Source organism: Arvicanthis niloticus, chromosome 11, assembly GCF_011762505.2.
Source record: "Arvicanthis niloticus isolate mArvNil1 chromosome 11, mArvNil1.pat.X, whole genome shotgun sequence".
NCBI lineage: Eukaryota > Metazoa > Chordata > Mammalia > Rodentia > Muridae > Arvicanthis > Arvicanthis niloticus.
The window spans coordinates 54586032-54610785 of NC_047668.1; the positions used below are offsets into that span (position 1 = coordinate 54586032).

Consider the following 24754-nt stretch of genomic DNA (forward strand, 5'->3'; position numbering starts at 1 on the left):
AAACTTGGAGCCTCTGCAAGAGCACACTGTGCTCTCTCAACCACTAAGCCCATCTCTCCAGCCCTATACCAGAAAACTTATGAGCAATAAGAACTTCTTGCTCACAGATTTGGAATGTGAAAAGTTCAGGAGTGGGTGCTAACCGTGTCTGGTCATGGCTTGCTCTTCATGAATGATACGAGCGAGAGAGCAAAAGGAGCAAATGATCTGCATCTGAACCCCTGGCAGACACTGATGGAGGTTACATGAATAGATGAACACACAGGCAAATGGAGAGTGGGGAGGGGATCCCAAGGAACACCAGAAACTGACCAACTGACCAGACAGGAGGAGCATCATGGTGGAAAATGGTGGGCACTGAGCCAAGCCAACAGTGCCCCCCCCCCCCAAACAAAGGCCAGTCTGAGGGGCTTGCGGCTGTGATGGCTGCTGATTAAAGGTCCTGAGGCATGAAGTTATTAAAAAACAAAACAAAGGAGATAGAGAGATGGCTCAGCGGTTAAGAGTACTGACTGCTCTTCTAGAGGTCCTGAGTTCAATTCCCAGCAACCACACAGTGACTCACAACCATCTGTAATGTCCTCTTCTGGTGTGTCTGAAGACAGCTACAGTGTACTCATATACATAAAATAAATACATCTTTTTTAAAAAGAAAAAAGATTCTATTGCAAAACTAGAGCTGTGAAATAAAAAAAACACAAAAATCTAAGTCCATGGGCCCATGGGTGAGGAGGTAGCCCAGACTTGGGCAGAGGGACTTGCCACTGGAATACAAGTAGGTGTGTGACACTCCGTTTTGATCATAAACCCATGGTCATGGAGCTGCAGCATCTACTTCTGTTCCTATTGCCATGGTTTCTTCTGACACATGGCTCCACATGCCTCTCCCTCACGTGGAGTGTCCCCTTCTTACTGTGTATGCTCCCAGTGACACTGATACCTTCCCTGGAATCTCAGCTCTAACAACCCGAGAGGACTCCATTCAGATGCCGTGATACCTATAGCCTGTTGACACTCGATACTGTCACGCTCCTAGATAGCCGGCCAGGTCTTGGCCACACTGTTCTTTCCAGTGAAGGCCACCAATCATCCTAACAGTAAGTCATTCTATTTAGTCACAAACGAGTTTCTCAGATAAAGCCAGTGACACCCACACAGCATAATCAAAGGTATTTTTAATGAACACCAGCCTCACATCTGTCTAGTTTTAGCTATTTCTCTCTCTCTCTCTCTCTCTGTCTCTCTCTCTCTCTCTCTCTCTCTCTCTCTCTCTCTCTCTCTGTTTTTTTTGAGACGGGGTTTCTCCGTGTAGCACTTGCTGTCCTGGAACTCACTCTGTAGACCAGGCTGGCCTCGAACTCAGAAATCTGCCTGCCTCTGCCTCCCAAGTGCTGGGATTAAAGGCGTGAGCCACCACAGCCTGGCTTCCGTCTCTCTCATAGATCAACCCCGCCTCATCAATACATGTCTATGCGTCTATCATGCACATCAGTCTCACCGTTTTGTGGCTCTGCCTTAGACACAAACCTGACTCGGTCTCTTGAATACATGACGCATATATATGCTTCACCACCTGCCCACACTCCCAAATCCTTCTCAGTCTGTCATACACACATACTCCACCTCACCGGCTTGTCAAACTCAAAAACACAAACCAGTCGGGCCTCCATCTGAGTCACAATGACACACACTGAGGACCCCATCCATCTTCCCTCAGACCCACATGGAACAAGGCCAGGTGGAGGCGCTGCGGGACAGGTCTGGGCAAGGCGGGGCGGTGGCCCTCCCGTGGCTGTCGCTCGCTCCGGACTCTGCCCGGGTTTGGGCGGCGGCTGCTGCCGGGAGGGCGACGTGGAATGGCCACGTGGAGCCGCCCGGGGGAGGGCCGGCTGCGGGCAGCCGGGCGAGGGCGGCGCGGTGCCTATAGCGCGCACGAAGCCGGAGCCCCAGTCGCTCACAGCGCCGCCGCAGCAGGTGGGTCGGACTCGGGCAGGGGCCAGGACCCAGAGGGCGGCGGGGGCACCCCGTACCTTGGGGGTGAGGGTGGAGACCTTCTGCTGGCAGTCAGGATGCAGAGAGCGCATTCTCCGCATCCCCTGCGGCTTGGACTCGGCTGGAGAGGTGGCCCTGGCCTCCTAGGACCGCGGGGGAAGAGGTCATCCCTGAGAGCAGAGAGAGGAAAGGTGGAAAGCGCCTTCTGGGTTTGATGGTAGGTCCAAGAGTCCTACCGGCAGGGGTGTTTGGAGTAGCTAGCCAGGGTTCCACCTCATTCAGTAGATGGAGATGATTGAAGGACACTGTCCGTCGTTATCCAACTGTAGGTGGCTGTTCTCCGGCTATCTCAGGTTGTGCCCCTTTGACTCTATCTATAGCTGCAGACGTTTAAGACTCCCCCTCCCTAGACCCGGACAATAAAGAGCTAAATCAGGGAGATGCTTAGATCCAATAACTTCTCCACTTGTTTAGAAATGAATGGGATGCCCTTCACGGTACCAGCTCCTGTCCTGGAAAGATTAAGGAGAGGTGTCATGGCTATTTGTCAAGGATGCTGTAAAAGAAATTTCTCTGTGAAATGAGAAGCCGTTTGAGATAAGCCTCCAAAGACCCCTGCCACATCGTGAAGCATCTGCTGGCCCTAGTTTATCTCACTGTACCCTCCCTAAGTCCCTAGGAAACATCCTTATTTTAAAAATGAAGACCTCAGGGCCAAGAGAGGTTAAGACACCCACCTGGACCACATAACAATGCAAAGGCAGGGGCTGACCAACAGTCCAACCTCAAGGCCAAAGTCTCCTCCTGTGAGCTAGGGCAAAGGCCTAAAGAAATTGAAGGCACAAGGTCATTGTGGAAGTGTGTGTGTGTGTGTGTGTGACTTGAATAACTTCGCTGAATTATATCACAACTGTTAACTAGTGGTTACAGTGGTTTTCAGGTATTTATTAGGATAGTTGCATTTATGCATATTATAATTATGGAAAATGGCTAGGACCATTTTTATTTTACAAGCAATTGTTCAATGACCACGCTATTTCTGTTACTTACAAAAGCTCTTACAAGTGCTTAACAAAGTGTAAGTATGGGTAAGCCATATTACACACATCCCATGGAAGCTTGGCTTGAGTCTCCTAAACAACAGCTGGAAGCATTGAGAAAACATTACGCTCCAAGTCCCCATGCAGTGCTTTGACTTTTGAGGTATGGACTGCAACTGAATGCTAAGGTTATCAGGAAGGGCCACCTTGAAGGGGAAACAGGTTTGGACAAAAACAGTGCTCTGGAGCACTGGAGGGTGAGACAGAGATGGCCACACCTAAACGCATGGATGAGGACATGGGTGGGTGAAAAACAGCCACCAAAGGTCTTGGAGTTGCCATGTGTGGTGGTGCACCCCTGTAACTCTAGCACTGGGATTACGAGTTTCAGGGTTATCCTTGGCTACATAATGGGTTGGAGGCCAGACTGGGATACATGAGACCCTGTGGGATTTTTAATTAGTTAATTAATTAATAATCAAATAATTTGCTGAAACAGAGTCTCTCTGTAGTCCTCAATGTTCTGGAACTTGTTTTGTAGGCCAGGCCGGCTTGGAACTCAAGAGATGCACCTGTCTCTGCTATCCAAGTATTGGGAGTAAAGGCATGTGCCATCACTTTTATTGTTTTTATTTTGAGTGTGTGTGTGTGTGTGTGTGTGTGTGTGTATGTGTGTGTGACCTGCATGTATTTTGTGTGTTTGTGTATCACTTGTGTGCCGTGCCCTCAAAGGACATAGGAGGACAGAAGAGGGCATCGGGTCCTCTGGAACTGGAGTTGTAGACAGCGGTTAGCTAACATATGGGTACTGGGAATGAATCAGTGCTCTTAACAGCCGAGCCATCTTTCCAGCCCCCATTGTTTTTAAAAAAGATTTTGAAGGAACCAGCAAAATGGGTTGAGGTACTTGCTAGCAAGCCAAGGGACCTGAGTTCAAACCTGATATCCCACAAGATGGCAGGAGAGAGTCAATTCCCAAGAGTTGTCCTCCAACCTCCACAGGGGCACCAAGGCACACACAGGCCCACACTTAAGCACACATAGACTCAACAATAAAATAAATGATTAAAAACTGTTTCTGAAGCAACGGAGTTCTATCAGAGGGAGGGATGCTTATATGAAGTGGGTATAAAAACAGTACTACAGGCTAGGACAACAGATAGTGTGTGTGTGTGTGTGTGTGTGTGTGTGTGTGTGTGTGTGTATGTCTGTGTGTCTGTGTGTCTGTGTGAAGGAATTCACCATCCACTTACTGTTTTCTGTAATCCCATGACACTGGTTCTTGGTTCTGCCCACTATACACACTAAATAATTACATATGTAAGGGACTCACAGGTCAGAGGACAGTGACAGATTCACGTGGGGAGGGCTCAGAATCATCGTTGATTTAGAGATCCCAGAGCAGATGTGGTTGATACTTTCAAGACAGCGTCAGCACAAGATAGCAAGGCCTGTGTGTCTAACTAAGTAGGTTCACACCTACAAAGCCAGCTCTTATGGGCTGGCATTTGGATTATTAAGATTACTTAAGAAGCCATTCAAAACCTAATGGTTTGGATCCAAAGATAGGAGAACCCCTGAGCTTTCAGAATCCCCACCCCCAACCCAGGTCTTCAGAATGGCTCCATAGATGATGGGTACTCTCTCTACTGGTGCTTCCCAGCACCAGGCTCGCTGTGTGTGCAGGGCAGGATGAAGGCAGCTCCAGTGCTTGTCTTGCTTCTCAGCGGACTAAATTACCACATTGATGCTTGAGTACCAGCTGGGCTATGGGAATCCTCCATAGGTTAAAAAGCAACATGTAACAGCTGGTTATGGTAGCATGCTCCTGTAATCCCAGCAGGGCAGGAGGCTACTCAGGGAGATGCTGTTTCATCAAGACAACCAGAGCTAGGTGTGGAGGTGCATGAGTATGGTGCCTGTTCTTGGGAGCCTGAGACAAGAGGATTTCAGTGAGTTTAAGGCTAGTCTGAACTACATGACTTCAAAGCTAGCCTGGGCTACATACCAAGACCTGGTTTCAGAAAATGTTTCAAAACAAAATAACTTAGTAGCTTCAGATAATAATCTTAGCTTTACTCGTGGATGGCATCTATGCAGGGCAGTGGAGACCGGCTTTCTTCTGGTCATACTGTTGCCTAGGTCAGCTGGAAGGGTCACAATCAGAAATGGAAAGGCATTCTCACACTCGTCTGCCTTGGTGAGTTAGGGCGGGCACCAAGATCTCTAAGTTTTTGGGGGTGATTGTTTGTTTGTTTGTTGAAACACAGAGAGACTGAGACACTACCTGGGCCTGACAGTCTTTTCAGCCATCTTAGTAGCCTGGAAGCCAACCACTAAGTCCAAACATGTAAGAGGAGGTGACGTAGACTCCAGGATTTGTAGCAAGCAAAGTAAGAACAAATTGTAAACTTGGACCAGCAAGCTTGGATGGCAAAGGCCTCTGGCCTGCGTTTGATCCCCAAGACCTACAAGGTGGAAGGAGAGAGCAGACTCCTGAAAGTTGTTCTCTGACCTCCACTGAGGCACATATGCCCACAGACAGATGGACACACACACATATACACGTATACACACCACCACCACCAACAACAAATGGGACCTGTTGTTGCTCTTGCAGAGGACCTAAATCCAATCTTCAGCAACCACATTAGTGGTTTTCAATCTGTGGGTCATGACTCTTTGGGGGTCAAATGATCCTCAGAGGGGTCATATTCCAGATATCCTGTATATCATACATTTGAATTACAGTTCATAACTAGCAAACTTAGTTATGAAGTAGCAACAAAAGTAATTTTACGGTTGGGGGTTGATAAGTTATTCTCTCCAGACAAAAATGAGCCAATTCAAGGGGAATTAAAGTACATGAAGGCAGGTTTATTGGGGGGCAGCTCTCAGACGGGTTCACTGGTCCTAAGGAACAAGGCCAGGGAAGTTGCCATGGGGAAGGAAACAGAGGGGAGGAGGAGAGAGAAAGAAAGATCTTGTGCTCCGGGTTGAGGGGACAGAGAACATGGAGATCGGGGGAGAGAGGTGGGAGTGTGTCAGGATTATAGGGAAGAGTTTCTGGGGGAGGGGAGGCCCAACCCCTAGGCTGGAAAGTTCAGGGGAGAGGTGGGGTATGCCATCCATGCCTGTAGCAAGTAGGGACTGAGCAGTGCAGGGAGAACTTGGAGGTCAGGTCTGCTTTCCTATTTAAAATATACAGCTCAGCCATGTGTCCTGGGTCTGAATCCAAACAGGGTCGGTACAACATGAAGAACTGTATTAAAGATTGAGTGTCCTGGATGTTTGTAACAGGAGTGGAAAGCAACTAACACACGTGGGAAGCCAAATGACACAGACCAGGAGGGACCATATGGGTGGAAAGCTGAGAACCACTCATCCACATGATGATGGCTCACAACTATCTGTAATTCCAGTTCTAGGGGAGCTGATTCTGTCTTCTGATCTCTGTGAGCACTAGGCACACATACACACAATGACACATACGTAATACATACACACATACGTACAATCTTTTGAAGTAGTTTATTATATTTAGTTTTACTTTATTTTGGTTTTTGGAGACAGTCTATCTGTGTAGCCCTGGCTGTCCTGAAACTTACTCTGTAGACCAAGCTGACCTTGAACTCACAGAGATCCACCTGTCTCTGCCTCCAGAGTACCGGGATTAAAGGCGTGCGCCACCCCCGCCACCCAGCAAAACATATATTAAAAATAAGTAGCTTGGCTGTGCACTTGAGGCTTAGAACACTTGGCTTGCAAGCGTGAAGGCTTGAGTTTGGCCCCCAGCATTGAAAAACAAAGACACAAACAGCTAGATATGATGACGCACATCTGCAGTCCCAGCACTCGGGAAGCAGCAGGATGAGGGGCAACAGGAGCTACTGAGTGGAAAATGTATATTTGTAGTCTACAAATTGTACACCCATACAGTCGGTCCCTCCTGGTCTGTGTCATTTGGCTTCCCACGTGTGTTAGTTGCTTTCCACCACTGTTACAAACATCCAGGACCATCAACTTATAACAAGAAAATATTTACTTTTACCTCCTGGTTTTGGAGCTTTTAGCTCATGGCCATTTGGCCTGGCTGCTTCTGTACCCAGCCCCATGGTGTTTGACTGTGTGGATGTGTGAGCATTGAGTTGGGTATACATGTGTGTTTGGTGTGTGTGTGTGTGTGTGTGTGTGTGTGTGTGTGTATAGGCCAGAGGCAGACATTGAGTGTATTCCTCAATCACTCCCTCTTCATTTTTGAGACAGGGTCTCTCACTAAACCTGGAGCTCACTAATTGGCTAAACTGGCTGGCCAGTGAGACCCAGGGAGCCACCGGTCTCTACCTCCCCTCCCCAGCCCCTTCCCCATGACCCCTTTTACAAGTCCACTGGGGACAGGATCTCAAGTCTTTATGTACGGCAAGCATGGGGCACTTTACTGACTGGGCCACCTCCTCAGATCAACCTCTTAAAAGGTCTCAACCCCTCCCACAGTACCAGACTGGTTCTCACACCTTCATCTTTACTACATGGGCTGTTAGGGACAAGGCAGAGCCAATGACACTCGATGCTGTCCTCTTTCTGGTCCAGCCCAGGGTCCACACATGCTCATATTCTCCTCCTGACCACTCTGGCAGCAGGCGCTCTCAGTCAGGATGCCCTTTCTTCTCATCTTAGAGACCGGACCCCAGTGGGCCCATCCTTATCCCGGAGACTGCACACAAAGAGCTTCCAAAGTTGCCATCTAGTCCCCTAGCCCGTGCTACACACACAGGTCTCCAGGGCAGCTCTCCCTTCTACACTTCTCTCTAACCCTCCAGAAAGGAATTGGCACCAACCTGTAGGCTTGCAGTTCAGCTCCCTGGGGTTTCTGTTGACATTTTTTCCTTCCACTTCCAGTTGAGGCATCCAAGTGGCCTCCAAACTTTAACTTGAACTTCCATGATGGTTCAGACCCCCCAGAATCCATGTAAAAAGCCAAGTGTAGTGCTGCGGGGAGTAGCAATGGGTGGATCCTTGAAGTTCACTGGGCTGGCATTTTAGCTGAACTGATGAGGTTCCGTGAGAGATTCTGTCTCAAAAGATAAAGGTGGTTTGGCAGCTCACAGGCACTTACTGTGCAAACCTGGGTACCCAAGTTTAATCTGTGGGACTGATAAAAATGTAGACTGCACAAAGTTGTCCTCTGACCTACACATACACACATCACCACAATAATTTTTTTTAAATTAATGAAAGTTTCCTATGATCAAGGACAGAGATCAAAGAAAGACAGTTCATGTCATCTTCTGACCCTCACAAGTCCATATACCACATGCACATTACGAGAGAGAGAGAGAGAGAGAGAGAGAGAGAGAGAGAGAGAGAGAGAGAGAGAGACTCAGGGACACACACACAGCAGTGTGACACAGAATCTCAGTGCTGGGGAGGTGGAGACAGGAAGATCCCTGGGCCTTGCTAGATAGCCAGTTTACCTAAGTTGGTGAGTGTCAGGTTCTGTGAGAGACTTGTCTCAAAAAGTAAGGTGGACAGTGATTGAGAAAGGCTCCAGTGTTGACCCCTGGCATGTACATACACACGTACACGTGCGTGCGCGTGCACACACACACACACACACACACACACACACACAGAGGAAAAACGAGCACAGCTTCTGTATCTGCAATAGCTTCACCTTTTTCTAGACTTTCACTCCTGGTGCTTCTTGCTTAAGGCAGCTCAAGAAGGTGAACATTTTGCTTATCTTCCTGTGAATCAGGTGTTTACTGGCTCTATTTCCAAACTCTTACAGAAATGATGTCCACCCTGGACATGGTTCTGAACCTTCTTAGGATCACAGACCTCTTAGGGAATCCACTGAAAGCTACAGAATGTCCTTTAGGAAAATCAAGTGATGGCCTGGGTTTTAGGTTTGGTAGATGAGAGGTCCAGATCCTTTGCTTAGACCATCAAACATCTGATTATTTTTCCACACAGACATGGTTTTGGGGGGGATGTCTCGGTTTGGATGGGCTTCTATCTCCTTGGAAACTCACATTATATGTGCATATCCCTGGGACAAACCAAAAGGCTTTATGCTTTGTGTTTTCAATTGACTCACTTCATATTTGACCATTTCCATATTTCTGTTTCCAAATATGCATAATGTAGAGACAGGCTGGTCTTGAACTCACAGTCTTTCTGCCTCAGACTCCTGAGTGCTGGGATCATGGGGCATATGCCACCACACCAGGCCTCAGTAGGTTTTTCATAAATACAGACTAGCAGTCCATCTCCCTCTTTGTCTCCTTGTATACATATGATCTTCAGTGAGTCCCAGCATCCTAATCTATCCTTTTACCATCTGTAAATAATAGTAAATAATAATAGTGACCTGCCCTAGAGCAGATGTACTTACACAGCACTTAAGTGGGCCAATGGGACATGAGGAGTCCTCACACCCAGAGCTACCTCCCACAGTGCACTTTATATACTGTAGCAAGATTTATATATTTTCTTACATGCAAGACTTGAGTTCCATGGAAGGTTGCCCATGGGTATGCACAGTCCCTGAGCAGGCATCCTTTCTCCTATGCTGCATGTTTTCACATGCATGGAAGGAAGTCATTTCTGTCTGAGCCGACTAACACCTAACACTCTGGCAGACACCCCTCCCCTGACTCCCGATTCTGTTCCTAGCTCCAGTCTCCAGCAGGATGTCCCAGTGGCTGATGCAAGCGTGGGTGCTGCCACTCTTGTTGCTCCCTTTGGGTCAAGCTGCTCCCAAGGATGGAGTTGCAAGGTAAGAGTTAGGAGGACAGGGCTTGGGTAGGGAGAGTTCTGGAAAGATGTCAAGACTCTGGGGGAGCCAGGAACCTGCAGAAGTATAGCCTCCATTATTTCTGGGTACAGCACCCTAACTTCCTGCCTTTTGACTGTCAGAATGCCTCAAGTAGGGACTTAATGCATGCTTGTAGAACCCTTTGCAGCCAAGAGTTCATCTCTAGTCTGGTGTGAAGCATCAGGAGGAAGCCAGAAATTCAGACAGGGACCATCATCTTAGAATCAAGACCTGACATTGGGAATGCCAAGAAAATGGGGGTCATTAGCTTAATGTCTCTAGAACTGCTTTTGTAAGGCCCCCACAAAGGGAGGACTTCACCCAAGCCTCGGGAATTCACAGCCACCATTAACTGCAAGACACCAAACTTGATGTAATCAGCAAGAGGCATATTTTAATCAGTATACTGAGGTCAAGACCCATGACACATGCAGGGGCAGTGGGGTCTGACCCTGGGGCTTTGGAGACAGAATTTAAAGCCAAAACCACAACTCAGGGGGGAAACCACAACCCAGGGGGAGTAAAGGAGGGTTATTGGAGAGCACCTGTGGAAAGTCCCAGCCCATTATTCAGTTTGAGACAGGGTACAAGGAAGAGTCATGAGGAACATTCTGTATGGGCTATTCTCTAAGAGCCTGTATGTAATCAGCCATCTATCTTGTGGTCAGCCAAGTTCCTGAAACACAGAGCTCACAACCAAGCTGATTTGCACTCTTGGTTCTGCTTGCCTGTTAGGGTTCTTAACCCTTTCACTTTCTTACAGTCAGTATATGCACTAGGATCATGGGAATGAGAAAGTGGAGGGCTGGCAGCAGTGACCAAACTGGCTGTGACAACTATCACTTTTTTGTTTGTTTGTTTTTTGTTTTTTGTTTTTTGTTTTTCAAGACAGGGTTTCTCTGTTAGCCCTGGCTGTCCTGGAACTCAGAAATCCGCCTGCCTCTGCCTCCCAAGTGCTGGGATTAAAGGCGTGCCCCACCACTGCCCGGCTACAACTGTCACTTCTGTGTCCCAGACAGATTTGGGCAAACAGTAACCACATGCAAAAGTAGGAATAATTGAGATCCTGGGAAGTCTTAAAGTCTGGGCTGGCATTCATACTCTGTTTGAAAAGGAAGAGGCATGATGTGTCATGGAGTAAAACGGGTCTGTAGAATCCTGGGCATTGCTACCAGCATTAGCCTGAGATCCACTCCTTGGAGCAGATCCCAGAGTTGGAGAAGGAAGACCATAATAAACCATTACATCTTGACAAACACTGGACCATCATCTTGGGCCTCTATTGTGTGTCTGCTATGGCAGCCTCAACCTCGATAGGCATTTTCTTTGTAACTCTTAAATTATTTACATGTGTAGGTCTGTGTGTACATGAGATGGGGGGGGGGGGGGCTGCCTGCAGGATCTAGAAGAGGTCCCCTGAACTTGAAGGTATAGATAGTTGTGAGCCACCTAATATGGGTACTTGGAATTGAACTCAGGTCCCCTGGAAGAGCAGCCAGTGCTCTTAACCACTGGAGCATCTTGCCAGCCCCTTCTTTGGGTTTTCTAAAGTTAGCTAAAGCACTTGATCTGCAAAAACAGTTTTAGGAATGAAGGTTCTGTTTCCAGTGACACCCACAGAGCTTTTTCCCTGCAGCCTTTTCTGGGAATTTGGAGGGACAAGTCCCTTTGAGTCTAGGGAGAAATCTGCCAAGTGGCTGCTATGATAGCCTTTGGGCTGCTGCTTCTCTCCTGCTCTAGGTTGGACCCTGAGGTACAACAGCAGCTCACGCCCAACCCCTTCCAGCCAGGCCCTGAGCAGCTCCGGTGAGTAAAATGAGGGCTTTCAGCAGGTATTAACCGGACAAGTCTTAGGTCACAGACAGGACTCTCCTGGTTGATTTTCCACTTTTTCAACAGACATCTGCAGAATTATCTCAAAGGACTAGAGAAGATGGAAGAGGATCCTGAGCATATGAGCCGGGAGCAAGGTGAAGGCATGATGCTGGGCACCGGGGCTGGGAGGATCCCGGAAACGGAACGGAACTGGGGCTGGGTGCTCGCTGCCCGGTGAGTTCCTGCTTTCTCAAACCCAGATTCTCTTCCCCAGTTCTGCTCTCGCTCTTTGCTCTTCACGACTATGACCAGAATGGACAGCTGGATGGCCTGGAGCTATTGTCCATGCTGACAGCAGCTCTGGCCCCTGAAGCTGCACACTTTCCCATCAACCCGGTAAGTGCTGCTGGAAACCTTGAGAGACTAGCTCCTCGGAGCTTTGGTCCTTTTGGTAGACTCCTGGTAAAAAGGAAGTTCAGCCAGGGCGGTGGTGGTGCACGCCTTTAATCCCAGCACATGGGAGGCAGAGGCAGGCGGATTTCTGAGTTTGAGGCCAGCCTGGTCTACAGAGTGAGTCCCAGGATAGCCAGGGCTACACAGAGAAACCCTGTCTCGGAAAACCAAAAAAAAAACAAACAAACAAAACAAACAAACAAAAAAAAGGAAGCTCAGAGCCTATGTGGCAGAGACAAGGCTGTTGGAGAGCAGCTGGGTTCCTGAAAATATCTATGGTAACTGTTTCCACAGGTGATCCTGGTAGTAGACACGGTGCTTGAGACTCAGGACCTGGATGGCGATGGGCTCATGAGTCCTGCAGAGCTTATCAACTTCCCAGGAGAAGCCCCCAAGCACGCAGAGTCCCTTCTCCCAGCTCTCCAGGAGCCGCGACCTGCTGGAAGTCAGCCGCTTTTAGCCAACAGTCCATTGCAATCAGAAACCCAGCAACCCCTGGGGATTGCTAAAGAAGAAATTATGGGTCAGGTAGAGGCCAAAAGGGCATCCTTGGAACCTGAACAGGAGGCTGGAAATCAGATAGAGGCTAAAGTAGATACCCTAAGCCCTGAAGGAGAGGCTGGGGCTCAGGCAGAGTCTGAAGGAGATGTCCCAGGTCCCGGAGAGGATGCTGAGGGACAGGTGGAGAGCAAGGACAATGAAGGAGAAACCAAAAAACTGCCTGTGGAAACACTGGAGACCCTAAACACTCCAAATGAGGTTGAGACTCATAGCATCCAACTGGAGAACGATGAGATATGAGCCAGATTGCATAGGCTCAAGCCCCTCAGAATCTCAGTGCAGAGCAGAAGCATGAAGTATGAAATGGTGGGATTAGAGCCACCTCTGACATGAGGACGGTGATGCAAGCTAGTAATCCCAGAAGCATTGAGAGCTCTGGGCTAGCCTAGGCCACATAGCAAGTTTGAAGCCAGGCTGGGCTACTTCGTAAGACCCTGTCTCGACGAGGGAAAAAAAGCACTCCCATGTCTCCTTTCTGGCTTCAGTAGGAAGCAGGACTTTCTGTGCAGCTCAGGGAGACCATAAGCTGAGAGGCATCTTTCAGGCCCCAAACAACCAATAAAGAACAGAATGACTTCATCTCCATAGCCATGTGTCCTTGGTCCAGCCTACCCAGATCTTTCCCCTCAGAACACAAGGGTTTGGGGACTGGAAAAACCTCTTGAGGAGATGGAGACCCAGCTTTCCCAGGGTTTCTGCCCAGGAATACTGAGACAAACTAGCCACAGCCAGCTGCAACAACCCTAAGAAAAAGCTCAGTCAGTGGTGGTACAGGCCTTTAATCCCAGCACTTAGGAGGCAGAGGCAGGCAGATCTCTGTGAGTTCGAGGCCAGCTGGTCTACAGTGTGGGTTCCAGGACACACTGAGCTGTTATAAAGAGAAACCCTTTCTCAAAAAAAAAAAATCAACCCAAAATACTACTATTAATAATAATAAAGATAAAAGAAAGGAAGGCTAGCTAGCTTAGTCTATCCTGGAAGCACAACACTCTCCTGGAGTTCTCTCTCCACTTCCTGTTCAGGCCTCTCCTCCCTGCAGCTCAAGGCAGACAATAGTCCCCACTCTCCTGTATGGATCCACACTCCTAGTAATGGCATTAGTAACCATCCTCTCCCTCTTTCTTCTCTTCATCTTCTTCCTCCTCCTTCTGAGAACCTAGTGCACACTAGACACCAGGCTGACATTTTAAGATAGCATTTTATCTGATTTTTATCCTCACAACCAGCAAACATCAACTCCATTTGACAGATGGGAGGCTGAAGACAACGGAGCTAAGCAAGGCACCCTAAGGTGGCACACACCTACACATCTTACTTGATATTAAATATCTTACTTGAACTCATGTCTGTCTGACAAGAAAGCCTATGCTTTTGTCCAGTTGTCCCAAATCTCATATTAGAACCGGATCCTGACAGGCCACCTGGGTCTACCCTCCCCAAGGGACAGCGTCGGTGTTCTGTGTCAAGTTACATTTGTAGTCAAAGTACTGATTTGACTAAAGGTAAGGGACACTCATGGAAAAAGGTGGTTTGAACAAAGACCCAGAAACCCAGAAAACAGGCTTCCTGACCACCACAGCTAGCCTACAGTCTGCATGGCTCAAAAAATCTGGAGAGCTTTTTTTCTCTGGCAGTCCTCCCTGGCCTGGATGAAACTCCTCTGAGGACAGCTGATGGGAGGCCAAAGCATGCCTGCTGCTTTAGTTTGCATGCCCTCCCCTCTGGGTTGGGTGGGTGGGGCTAATTTGAAGAATGAAGAAGAAGGAAGAGAAAAGATACAGGACTGTAGTGTCAGAGCCTCAGGAGTTTCAACCAGAGCAAGGTGAGGGTCCACAAAGACAAATGAACCACACCTTGATCCCAGCACAGGGAGGCTGAAAACAGGAGCGTTTTAAGTTCATGACCAACCTTGGGCTGCACAACCAGACCCTATCTCAAACAGAAAACCAATTAAAAAAGAAAAAGAAAACAACAACAACAAAAAAAAACCCACTCAGACAGACAAAGCTGGCTCAGGGAAAGATTTATTTGCTCCAGGTATTTGCAGAGAGGAGACAGATAAACAGAAATGCAGACACAGGCAGAGTCCATTCCACAGCCTACATCTTCTCAGGGAACTGGACAGCCAGGTACCAGGCTGGATGAAGTGGAGAAGGCAATGGCAGGCAATGGTGCCAGCCTCTGAGGTATAGAGCTGGTGCCTCTCACCGCTCACCTCTCACACAATGCCATCAAACCCCTGCAAGCCACACTTCTTGCCAGCCACCTGGCACCCGAATCTCAGGGCCTCTTGCATGCTGTTTCCTGGAGAAGGGACAAATAGCAGGCTCAGTGTGGTATTTGGGGGTGGGGGGGAAAGGCCCAGCCCTGCCTTGACCCCATGGTGATGAACTCACCCTTGGAGAGGCTGAAGATGACAGAGGCATTGAAGGTGTCTCCAGCTCCAAGAGTGTCTACTACTCTGGGTGGTGGGAAGGCATCTGAGTGCAGCAGCTGGCCATCAGGGCCCAGGGCGTCGGCACCCTCCTCAGCCCAGGCACACACAAGCGTAGCCCTGTAAGACTCACACAGATTGGTGCTAGTCCACTTCATCCCCCAGACCCCTCAGATCCTTTCTTGGCTTCTCAACTCACCCTTTCTTCACACGACTATACAAGCCCCTCAGGGCCTCCACTGCTGACTTGAACCCCAGGTGCTTGGCCACATCTTTGCTGACAAACACCTGTAGGCAGTGAAAGAGACTGGCAGCCATCTCAAAGGGCTACTGCTAACAACCTGGTGTTGACGCTGGGTTACAGCACACCTCCTCCAACTCAGTCACCTAAGTCCCATCAGCATGGCATTTTGCCGTCCGTCCGTGTACCCACAGGTACACGTTTTATGTTTGCTTAAGCTGTGCCAAAATACAGCCTAGGGAATTGTGACACTGCAGCCCTGGGATTTTCATTCTAGCATGAGGGGAGTCAAAACCCAGAAAGAGCCTGGAGCACCATCTTAGGGAGCCTGGAGCACCATCTTGGGGTGAAAGCAAACCAGGCCGACACTCAAGAGCGAGCTTTGTTTCATCTGCTCCCCATAAAGCCAAACCCTGCAGAGTGAGTTCATTCATCTGCAAAATGAGGCTCTCTCCACAGTGGCTCCAAGACAGAGTCCCTGGAATAGTTCTGGGGGAATGGGGATCAGCCTGCCATATTTTCTAATTGGGCACCAAGGCCAACAAACCGCATCTGGACAGTGTCCAACCAGCTTTAGCAGTGATACCCTTTACACACCGGCCTGTCTAAGTTTCCCTGTATGAGTCTCCTTCCCACCCTCCTCTCATTGCTACTGGCCCTCAAAACATGCCGTCTAAGTGGGAAAAACTGGTAACTCAGAGAACAGTCATTCCTTTCTTCTTTTGCAGAGGGAAAGACTGAAGCAGACAAGCCAGGGAATGCCCATAGCTACCCGAGCCCTGTCCACCGTACTCCTGTGTATTTACCTGAGCAGGAAAGTCTACTTCTGGGCCATCCCCAGCCTCCCAGCTGTTACTCAGAGGCTGGTAGGCAGGACTAGGGTCCTCTCTAGCTCTAAGAATGCAATTAGCTAGAGATAGGCAAGAGAAGCTTCAGGACACTTACCACCTCACCATAGCTGAAGAGCTGGAAGAGCTCCTCCCGGGGCTTCTCTATCTCCACCGACACCCGGACCTTCTGTGGCACAGGCTGCTTGGCGTTGTACTCTTCTATCCGTTGCAGCATCTTCACCTGTTCCGATGCATTCCGGCCCTGGGGCAGGACAGGGCAGCTCAGAGCCCAGCTGATAAAGAGTTCATTCCTTCCTCCCTGACAAACCTCTGGGTGAGCAGGGAAAGGGTTTGGAGGAAGCTGGGCTGGAGCCCCATTGCAGCTATGTAATTCTAGGACTGTCATGGACCTTGGAGATCTTATCAGCCAAATTTTTCATTTCTCAAATGAGACTGAAAAATAAAAGATGCTGGACATACATGCCTATGAACACAGCACTTGAGAGGCTGAAGCGGGCAAGATTGTGAATCTGGGCTAACCTGGGCTACATAGTAAAACACTAGAAAGATGATGGGCAGAAAAAAGAAGCAAGAAAGCAAAAGACTGGGTGTGGTGGCACACTCCTTCAATCCCAGAACTTGGAAGACTGAGTCAGTCAGATTTCTGTGAATTCAAGGCCAGCCTGGTCTACATAGTAAGACTTTGTGTCAAACAAAGAAGCAAGCAAACAAACAAAACACACAGAGAGAACAAGAATGAGACAAAGAGGGAGAGAGGAAAAGGTGAGATGGGAAGGGAGACAGAAAGTGAAGAGGAGATAGAGATAGGAAAGGGAGACAACCTGAAGACCAACATTAAGTTAAATGATGAGACAAGGATTGGAAGCCTGGACTTCCAAGATTTCCTCTCATCTTGATCCCAAAACTTCTCCCTTGGAAAGAAAGTTCTAATTCCCTCCAGTCCCTCTCCTTTCTGTTTCCTGAGAAGTAAAAGAAGTGAGCAAAGGCAGATACCAGGAGGGAGGTAGCCTAACACAAAAGCTGGTCTTCTGCCCAATGCTATCTGTGGCTATATGTATGCCCCTGTATCTCTCCATCTTTCTGGACCCCAGTTTCCTCATAGGAAAACATAAGAAAGAGTGGAGAGGGATGGGGAGGGCTACTTAGTGTCCCTATCACATTTCATGGTTCAAAGAAAAGACTGACCATGCAGAAGGGCCTGACAGGCTAAGCCCCTAGAAACACTGGTAGGGAAGGGCTTGCCTCAATGTGGATCCACTTGAACTGGGTCAGATCGACCTTCTCAAAGTCCTTAGCAGACACATCTGGCAGGTTCCTACATCACAAGACAGGAAGGAAAAAAAGGTCAGCCAGTGCCAGGTTCTCTGACAGCTAGGGACCCTGTACCTAACAGTGAGACCAGCAGCATGGCAAGAAGCTGGGAAGCACAGGGCTCTGAGCCCTAGGTTGAGGTAAGCCCTGCTCTACTTTGCTTAGGTGGTTGGTGTGTGTGTGTATGTGTGTGTGTGTGTGTGTGTGTGTGTGTGTGTGTGTGTGTAAACGTTATCTAAAGAGAAGCACAATTATAACATGTGACAAGAGGCAAGCCCCACGTTCCTTGGAAACCGTATCTTCCAGAATGCGCTGAGTGCATGAGACTACACTTCCCAGAAGACCCCTCGCTGGGAACACACAGCTCCCAGCATGCAATGGCCCCGCTAACTACAAAGCCGAAGAAGACGGCTTGCCTGGTTTAGTTACATTCTCTTACTGGGGTCTTGCCACTGACAGGACACGCTGCCCGGGCTCCCCACTTCATCCCGAAGGTCAACACTGTCACTCTGAGGAAGTTTCTGTTTGGATGGCCTAGGTGTGGAGACCCAGAAAAGCATTGGCCTTGGCCGCATAGCATGTGTGCTTTCTGTAGTGCAGTAGAGTGTGCTATCCATCCTCACTAGTGGCGCGGGCCTTTCTGGGGCTGCTTTTCCGTTGGCACACACTAAAATTCCTTAGTCTGCAGTTGGAGATATGTATGTGAATATGCCTGGACCCAGGCCAGAGGGCAATAAACCTTTCTCCTCAGCTCCTCCTCTCCCTAAGAGTTCCATGTGCAGGTCCTTGATCTGAGTTGCTGCCAATCACTGCTTGCGTAATAGGTAGATGACAAAGACTGCCTAATCTGATAGTCACTTCTAGTATGTGAATGCCACTCACTTTTGAGGTATACTCTTTTGAAATATACGGCTCCCTTCCTTTGAAGGGGCCCAAACCTCAGCTCTTTGATGACATGCTGCAGGCTCAAAACTCTGGAATTGACCCTAGAAGTCCCAACGGGCCCCTTAGCCCATCAAGGTTTTCTGTGGGCTGTCTCCTATCTCCGTACACCCAGACCCAAGGTGTTGATTGACCAATTATGAAGCAATCATATCATAAATTACAGTTTTTATAGGCCTGCCTGCCTGCCCACCCTTGGCTAGTCAAGGGCAAATTACCAAGCAGGGCAGAGCTGACCCCTTCCCACCTTACTTCTCCCCTAATTGAAGACAATTCAGAAATTACTGAACAGTTTGGCATGGGGGCAATTTTTGGTGTAGAGAAGCCAGGGATGGAGATCAGTTGGTTTGCCCAGTGATGAGAGAGGGCACTGATTGGTGGATTGTGACAGGGCAAGGCCAAGGGGCCCTTACGTGTCGTAGAGTATAATGGTACGGGAGCCATTGGAGTTGTTGACGATGCAGCAAGAGCAAGGGGTATCTCCCTGGCTCTGCCAGGCCACTTGAGACACATCGACGCCCCTCCGCCTGAAGTCAGCCACCAGGAAGCTTTGGGGAAGGGACCCAAGCCAGGGAGAGGGCAAGGACACACAGATTAGAGCTACGAATAGCCCAGATCGCCTCTGGGAGCAGAAAGGATGCACTGGAGCATGTGGGCCTCAGAGAACAAGGGTCCTGTTCTGAGAGTGTAGTGTGATGGCCGCGGCAGCAGCTCTCGAAGTGCAGACAGGTGTACAAACCTGTAGGCATGCAGGATGGTGCGGCTGCCGCTGGCCTCGTTGATGATGACTGTAGAAGTGGGGATGGAGCCCTTGGTCTGAAGGACCACATATCGTAAATCCACAGAATGTCGGCGGAGGTCATCCAGGACAAAACTGCCAGGGCAGAGTAACCCGGAAGAGCAGTTTGGGAAGCATTTGGGGGACTAGCAGGGAGATCGTAATAGGGTGAACAGAGGGAAGTAGGAAGGAGCTGGCAATCTCTGCATTGTCACAGGTGGGAGGAGGGGTCAGGAGAGGCAGGGTGCAGGGCCTGGGCATCAGAGAAGCAGGGTTAAACATTCCAGGTCAGTCTCAGTCCAGCTCATTCTGGAAAGCTTTGCCCTCCCCTCCCCCTTAAAGCTAGACAGGGGTAGAGCTGAGGCTTTAGCACCTGAATCCCATTTGAACTTAATGTGTATGGGTACTGTGGCTTGGTTCTTGCAAGACTCGAGCAGAATTAATAATTAATCACCAAGGTGATACTTTGGACTCCTCCCAGATGCTCTCTACATGTTCATCCTCATGGCACGATGCTTTCTGGGGTCCCTTCCAGTCTTGCCATGGTACCTCCCTAGTCTGACCAACCAGGAAGTAGTGTCACCTTAGGAGACCTGTTTGTTACCATCTTCTAAAGGCTGGACTAACTCCTATGGACAATGAGTTGGTGCATTTGTGAGAGGTCCCTAAATAGGGGCCTGATCTAGGACAATGTCACACGATATCCTCTAGTTAGAATGAGCCCAGGGACGTCATTTCAAGATTAGCCCAAAGGGACAGCAAGGAGGCTGTTTCCGCTCCTGCCAGGAAACCCCAGAGCTAGCCACTGTGCCCAGCAGCCCAGCCATCCTGGGTTTTCTCACTGTGAGCAACTCTCCCTTTCAGTAAGCAGCACCTAAGCTTGACAGTGCTGTCAGCAGCCACACGGTACATTATCTCTTGTCTTGACAACTCAAGGGTCCCCTAATAGTTCTCCCCAAAGCATTAGAAATATGGTTTGGTTTGCTGACTTTTTGAACCCACAGTGCCTGGCATATTATATGTTTGCTGAATGCACAGAGGGAATTCTGAATGGCTCACCCACCAATATGATTGCTCCATAAAGGAGAGTCCACCATTCTAAGCAAGAACCAGGGTCCTGCTTCCACCTAGAAAGGAAGAGCTGTCCCGTCTCCAGGACCAGGTCTCACTCTGGTAGCTTTGCTCCGGTTCACCAAGACAGGGAATTTGGCTGGCAACAACCCCTCAAACTAGGGTTCAAAGGGCTGTGCTTTACAGTCCAGCAACCTAGCAGACTGTTCAGTGCCCACAGTGGGCAAAGTGTGGGCCACACCTCCTGATAAGTGTGTGCTGAGCTGACAGTGCCAGGAGTCAAAGGGCTCTTGGGTCCTTGCAGTGGTTGACATGGAGAAGGCGCGTGGGTCACTTGTGGAACGCAGCCTCCAGAGCAAATGGGTTTGGGACCCATTGTTAATATGTGACCTCAGCATGTCCTGAGGAGTGTACTCTTAGTACTTCCAATGAAGACAGGAACAGTGGCCCTAATCCTGAATGAGGATTCCTGTAACCATGGATGCTGGATGCCCTGAAGTGGGGAAGGGCGCAGCATGTCCCTCACCGCCTTTTACCTCAAACACAGCTAGGATAGAGGATGTGAGAAGGGCAAAGGCAGAGTCTACAGGAAGCAAGGAAGGAGGTGGTGGGCAGCCTAAGCAGGCTCTGCAGCATGCTGTAGAAATGGAACCCTTACAGGAGAGATGTTAGTACCTGAACAACAGATGGACTGCCCCCGAAGGATCAGGGAGTCTGGGACTCTCCTGTAGGCCACCACCCACCAACCAGTCTTCCATCCAGCCCACCCAGAGTTCAGACAACTCTCCTCTCCCTATGCTATCCCCCTACCAGGTACTCCCTCCTAAACTTACTCGGCAACATGGCCAGGGGCCAACGAGCCCATGAAGGCACATCGGGCTCCAAGCAAGGAAAGGACAGTGCAGGAGTTGGACGCGTTGCCTCCACGCTGCCATCTCTGGGATAAGCACCTGTAAAGCACATGGGCAAGTCTCTGCAGCCTCAGCTGACTGGTCCCCATGGGAAGCAGAACCAACCTCGGTCCCCTATGTAGGAGGCCACAGAGTGCAAGACTTGGGGTGCATCTAAGTTTCATCTCATTTCCTAAATGGAGCTGCTGAGGATGTCATGAGAAGGAGCTGGGATGAAGGTGGGGTCTGTTCTCACATCTTGGGCTGTATTCTCGTGCATAGCTGCATCCACCTATTTTTAGGGAACCAGGAAAGCACCTGCTGGGGCCATCTCAATTTGAGGGTTCTCTTAACTCTGGGTTATCTCCCTTGGTTGCAATAAATTTCACAGTAAAACCCTTCCGAGTCATGCTGAGGCTCCAAGCTGTGAGGAAGCACTCCTCATCAGGATTTTCTTCTGCAAGGCTCTCCCCAGCATGGGTTCTGGGAAACAGGAGCCAGGTCATCTGACTACAAACACCAAGTTCTGAGAGTTCCTGGGTCAGATGCAGCTGAGATGTCAGGAAGCACTGGGTCCTACAGTCTTGCTCTTCTGGGAAACTCCCAGGTCTGCAGCAGGAGATCCTGAAGACAGGAGGGAAGGTGCTCCACCTTCCAAATGAAGCATACTCTATCAACAGGAAGATAGTGTCCTCCTTGTCGTCTTTCAGACAAACAAACTCAAGGGAATGGGGTCTTCAGTCTAGCAGAATGTGGTATTATGTGTATTCTGGTTCAAATACAATCTTTGGAGAGCTTGAAGCATGAGATATGCATGTTTTCCCCAAATAAGAAAAAGCCCAGGGCTAAAGAGATGACTCAGTGGTTAAGAGCACTTGTTATTCTTTCAGAGGACCAGGGTTCAATTCTCAGCACCCACACAGTGTCTTACAACCATTCATAATCCCAGTTCAGGGCACCCAAGTCCTCTCCTCCCCTCTATAGGCACCAGGTACACAAGTGATATATATATATATATATATATAATGTATATGTATATGTATATGTATATATCTCCACACATACATATATATATATATATATATATATATATATATATACCATATATATGTGGTATATATACATACATATATATTACATAAAATAAACAAATAAAATAAATAAGTCATCCCAGCACCCACATGGCAGCTCACACCTGTCTGTAACTCCAGTTCTAGGTTATCTGACACCCTCACACTGACACAACATGCAGGCAAAATACCAATCCACATAATTTTAAAATAAGTCATTTAGGGGAGTGGGGGCTAGGAGCACTTGTTGCTCTTGCAAAGGACCCAGGTGCAACTCCCAGCACCCCCACACAGTGGCTCACAACCACCTGTAACTCTAGTTTCAGGGGATCCCATTCCATCTTCTGACCTCTTTGGGTACCAGGATTGCATGTGGTATACACTCACACACATAAAAATAATAAAATAAATCAAACTTTTAAGAGAGAGACAGAGACAGAGACAGAGACAGAGAGAGACAAAGAGAAAAGACAGAGACTGCCTAGTTCTCCCACCCCACCCCTACCCCCTGAGCACCAGGTTGTAAGTGTGGCTCTACCTTGGTAAGTAGATTAGGTCTACACGACTAAATAACCTGTGCTCCTGCACCGCTGTCTCTGTACTCCTGGCAAGGGCTCTAACCTCTGGCATAGAGCAACTGAAAGCAAAGGGTAAACTTCACAAGATGGGTAGCAACAGACACTGCAGGATGTGTAATGGGCGGGAGCTAGAGCCACACACTAAGCTTGGGGTCATACATGAACCGTGATCATGCTCTGACACTTGCTACGTATGTGGCTTGATAAACACTGATCTGCTCCTCTAAATCCTCTGCTTCCTCATCCAAGGAAAGCATCTGGATGGCGCTTTCATAGTTCCCAGGGAGCCTGTAACAGGACTCTGTGGATCCAAAGCCCAAAGAGCACCCAGCCTCCCCACCCCGGAAGTTCAATGCTGTCAGTGCTCTAGTGTCTTGCCAGGGGTCAACCTTGAACTTCCTTTCAACTAATATCCAAGATATAACGTTCGTTTTTCAGTAGACCACACCGAGAGAAAGCCATACTCCACTCCACAGCAACGACTTCACAGCATGGCAGCACACTGGAATGGCCCTTATCAAGAGTAAAGATAAGAACCATCAAAGGACACTTTAACTTCCACCAGACAACTGAGAATGTTCTGAGAACATCCACTAAGATGTTTACCCATCTTTGTAAGAAGACTCCTTTTGGCACTTAGCTCCAGGCTCCAGGAAAAAGCTTGCTGTGGCTCATGGACCACATTTCTCTCCATCTAACCCAGAGAGCCTCCAGCTTACACTGCCGGCCAGCCCCTGAGCCAGGCAAGACACAAACGCCAGGCTTTTAAACGTGAGTGATTTAAGTTCACATACCACTCCGTTAGCTACCTGGTGTTTTATTTTAGCAGTAACCAGTAAACTAGAAGTACATAGGCTAGGAGTTAGGGGTCAGGGGAGCGGAAGAAAATTTATCTGGCACTTTCTCAGGTGTGTGCACTCAGGAAGGAAAAATAGTTTCAGCCCACTCTGTAAACCGAGGATTCTGATGATCAGCAGACTGAAATGGTAACTAGCTAACAACAGCGCAAGTCAAATAGGGTTGCACTCTTGTTAATTCTGGAGGCTAACGGAGTTTAGGCCAGCTTGAGCTACAAAGCAAGACCCCGTCAAAACAAAACAACAAACCCCCTAGGTCCTGTTTTTAAAGGTCTTCAGTCTCGTGTCTTCATTCTCGCAAAGTACCCTTACGGTTCCCGGGCAAAGAACACTTGTACTGCAAGCTGGACTCACGGCTCACTGCAAGGAGAAAGAACTATCCCTGGTTTAGCAGCCAATTAGCAGTGACAAGCAAAAAGACAGGGCCACAGCGGCCCTGGGATCTCCAAGGGGCCTGGGCGCCCCTACCTGCGGTCCGTGTCTTCCTCTGGGTATTTGTCCACCACATTGATGATGTCCAGCACCACCAGCCCCACGCACAGGATCTGCTTCTCTTCCATGAGGCTGCTCCCCAAGCTTCCAATCAGCAAGCGGAGGGGATTCCTGCCGGGCTCTGCCTCTTATCTACGGAGGACAGTGTCCCAACTTCTCAGGGGCTAACCTGGCTCCTCCTCTGCGTGCGGAGCTCCTCCCGCAGGGAGCTTTCTGCTGTTGCAAGGGTTTGGTTACCTAGTCCAGCCAATGGCAGACCCTCTCACTTTTCCGCCTCCGCTGTCAAAGCGAAAGCGCACTAGTAATTCATCGCCTTTCCGGTTCCACTGCGCTCAGCAGACTCTGGACCACCTGAACTAACTCAGTCTGACAACAGAAACCTCTCCTTCGCAGGCAGAGCACTGGAGCACACGATCCTCTGCCGGCCGCTGTAGCCTAGCCTGCTGAGGCCCCGCCCCCCGCCAGATTAGAGGTGTCACGTGACAGGCAACTCTGCCAACCTTAGAGGTGGTTCTGGCCCAGCGCCCTCTAGTGGCCTCTAGGGGACCAGCGGACGTG

The 24754-nt window shown here is 49.1% G+C and overlaps 2 protein-coding genes across 5 annotated transcripts; one reads left to right on the forward strand and one right to left on the reverse strand.

Annotated features, from left to right (window-relative positions):
* Positions 1-1793: 1793 nt before the first annotated feature.
* Cgref1 (cell growth regulator with EF-hand domain 1) lies at positions 1794-13260 on the forward strand. Its single transcript, XM_034513808.2, has 6 exons — positions 1794-1974; positions 9711-9813; positions 11593-11658; positions 11752-11822; positions 11942-12063; positions 12415-13260. Exons 1-6 carry the CDS (start codon positions 1857-1859, stop codon positions 12919-12921), a joined length of 987 nt encoding a protein of 328 aa, XP_034369699.1. The 5' UTR covers positions 1794-1856; the 3' UTR covers positions 12922-13260.
* A 1429-nt stretch (positions 13261-14689) lies between these two features.
* On the reverse strand, positions 14690-24737 carry Khk (ketohexokinase). Of its 4 annotated transcripts, XM_076942179.1 has the most exons (9): positions 24173-24737; positions 21143-21259; positions 19200-19334; positions 18874-19008; positions 17450-17522; positions 16302-16448; positions 15315-15403; positions 15078-15235; positions 14690-14985 (listed from the first exon to the last, which is right to left on the reverse strand). In XM_076942179.1, the coding sequence occupies exons 1-9, from the start codon at positions 24262-24264 to the stop codon at positions 14900-14902; spliced, it is 1032 nt and encodes a 343-aa protein (XP_076798294.1). In that variant the 5' UTR covers positions 24265-24737; the 3' UTR covers positions 14690-14899. The 4 variants fall into 4 exon arrangements, with proteins under 4 accessions (XP_076798294.1, XP_034369948.1, XP_076798293.1 ...); XM_034514057.2 differs by lacking the exon at positions 18874-19008; XM_076942178.1 differs by lacking the exon at positions 19200-19334 and having other exon boundaries at positions 24173-24683.
* Positions 24738-24754: the final 17 nt, after the last annotated feature.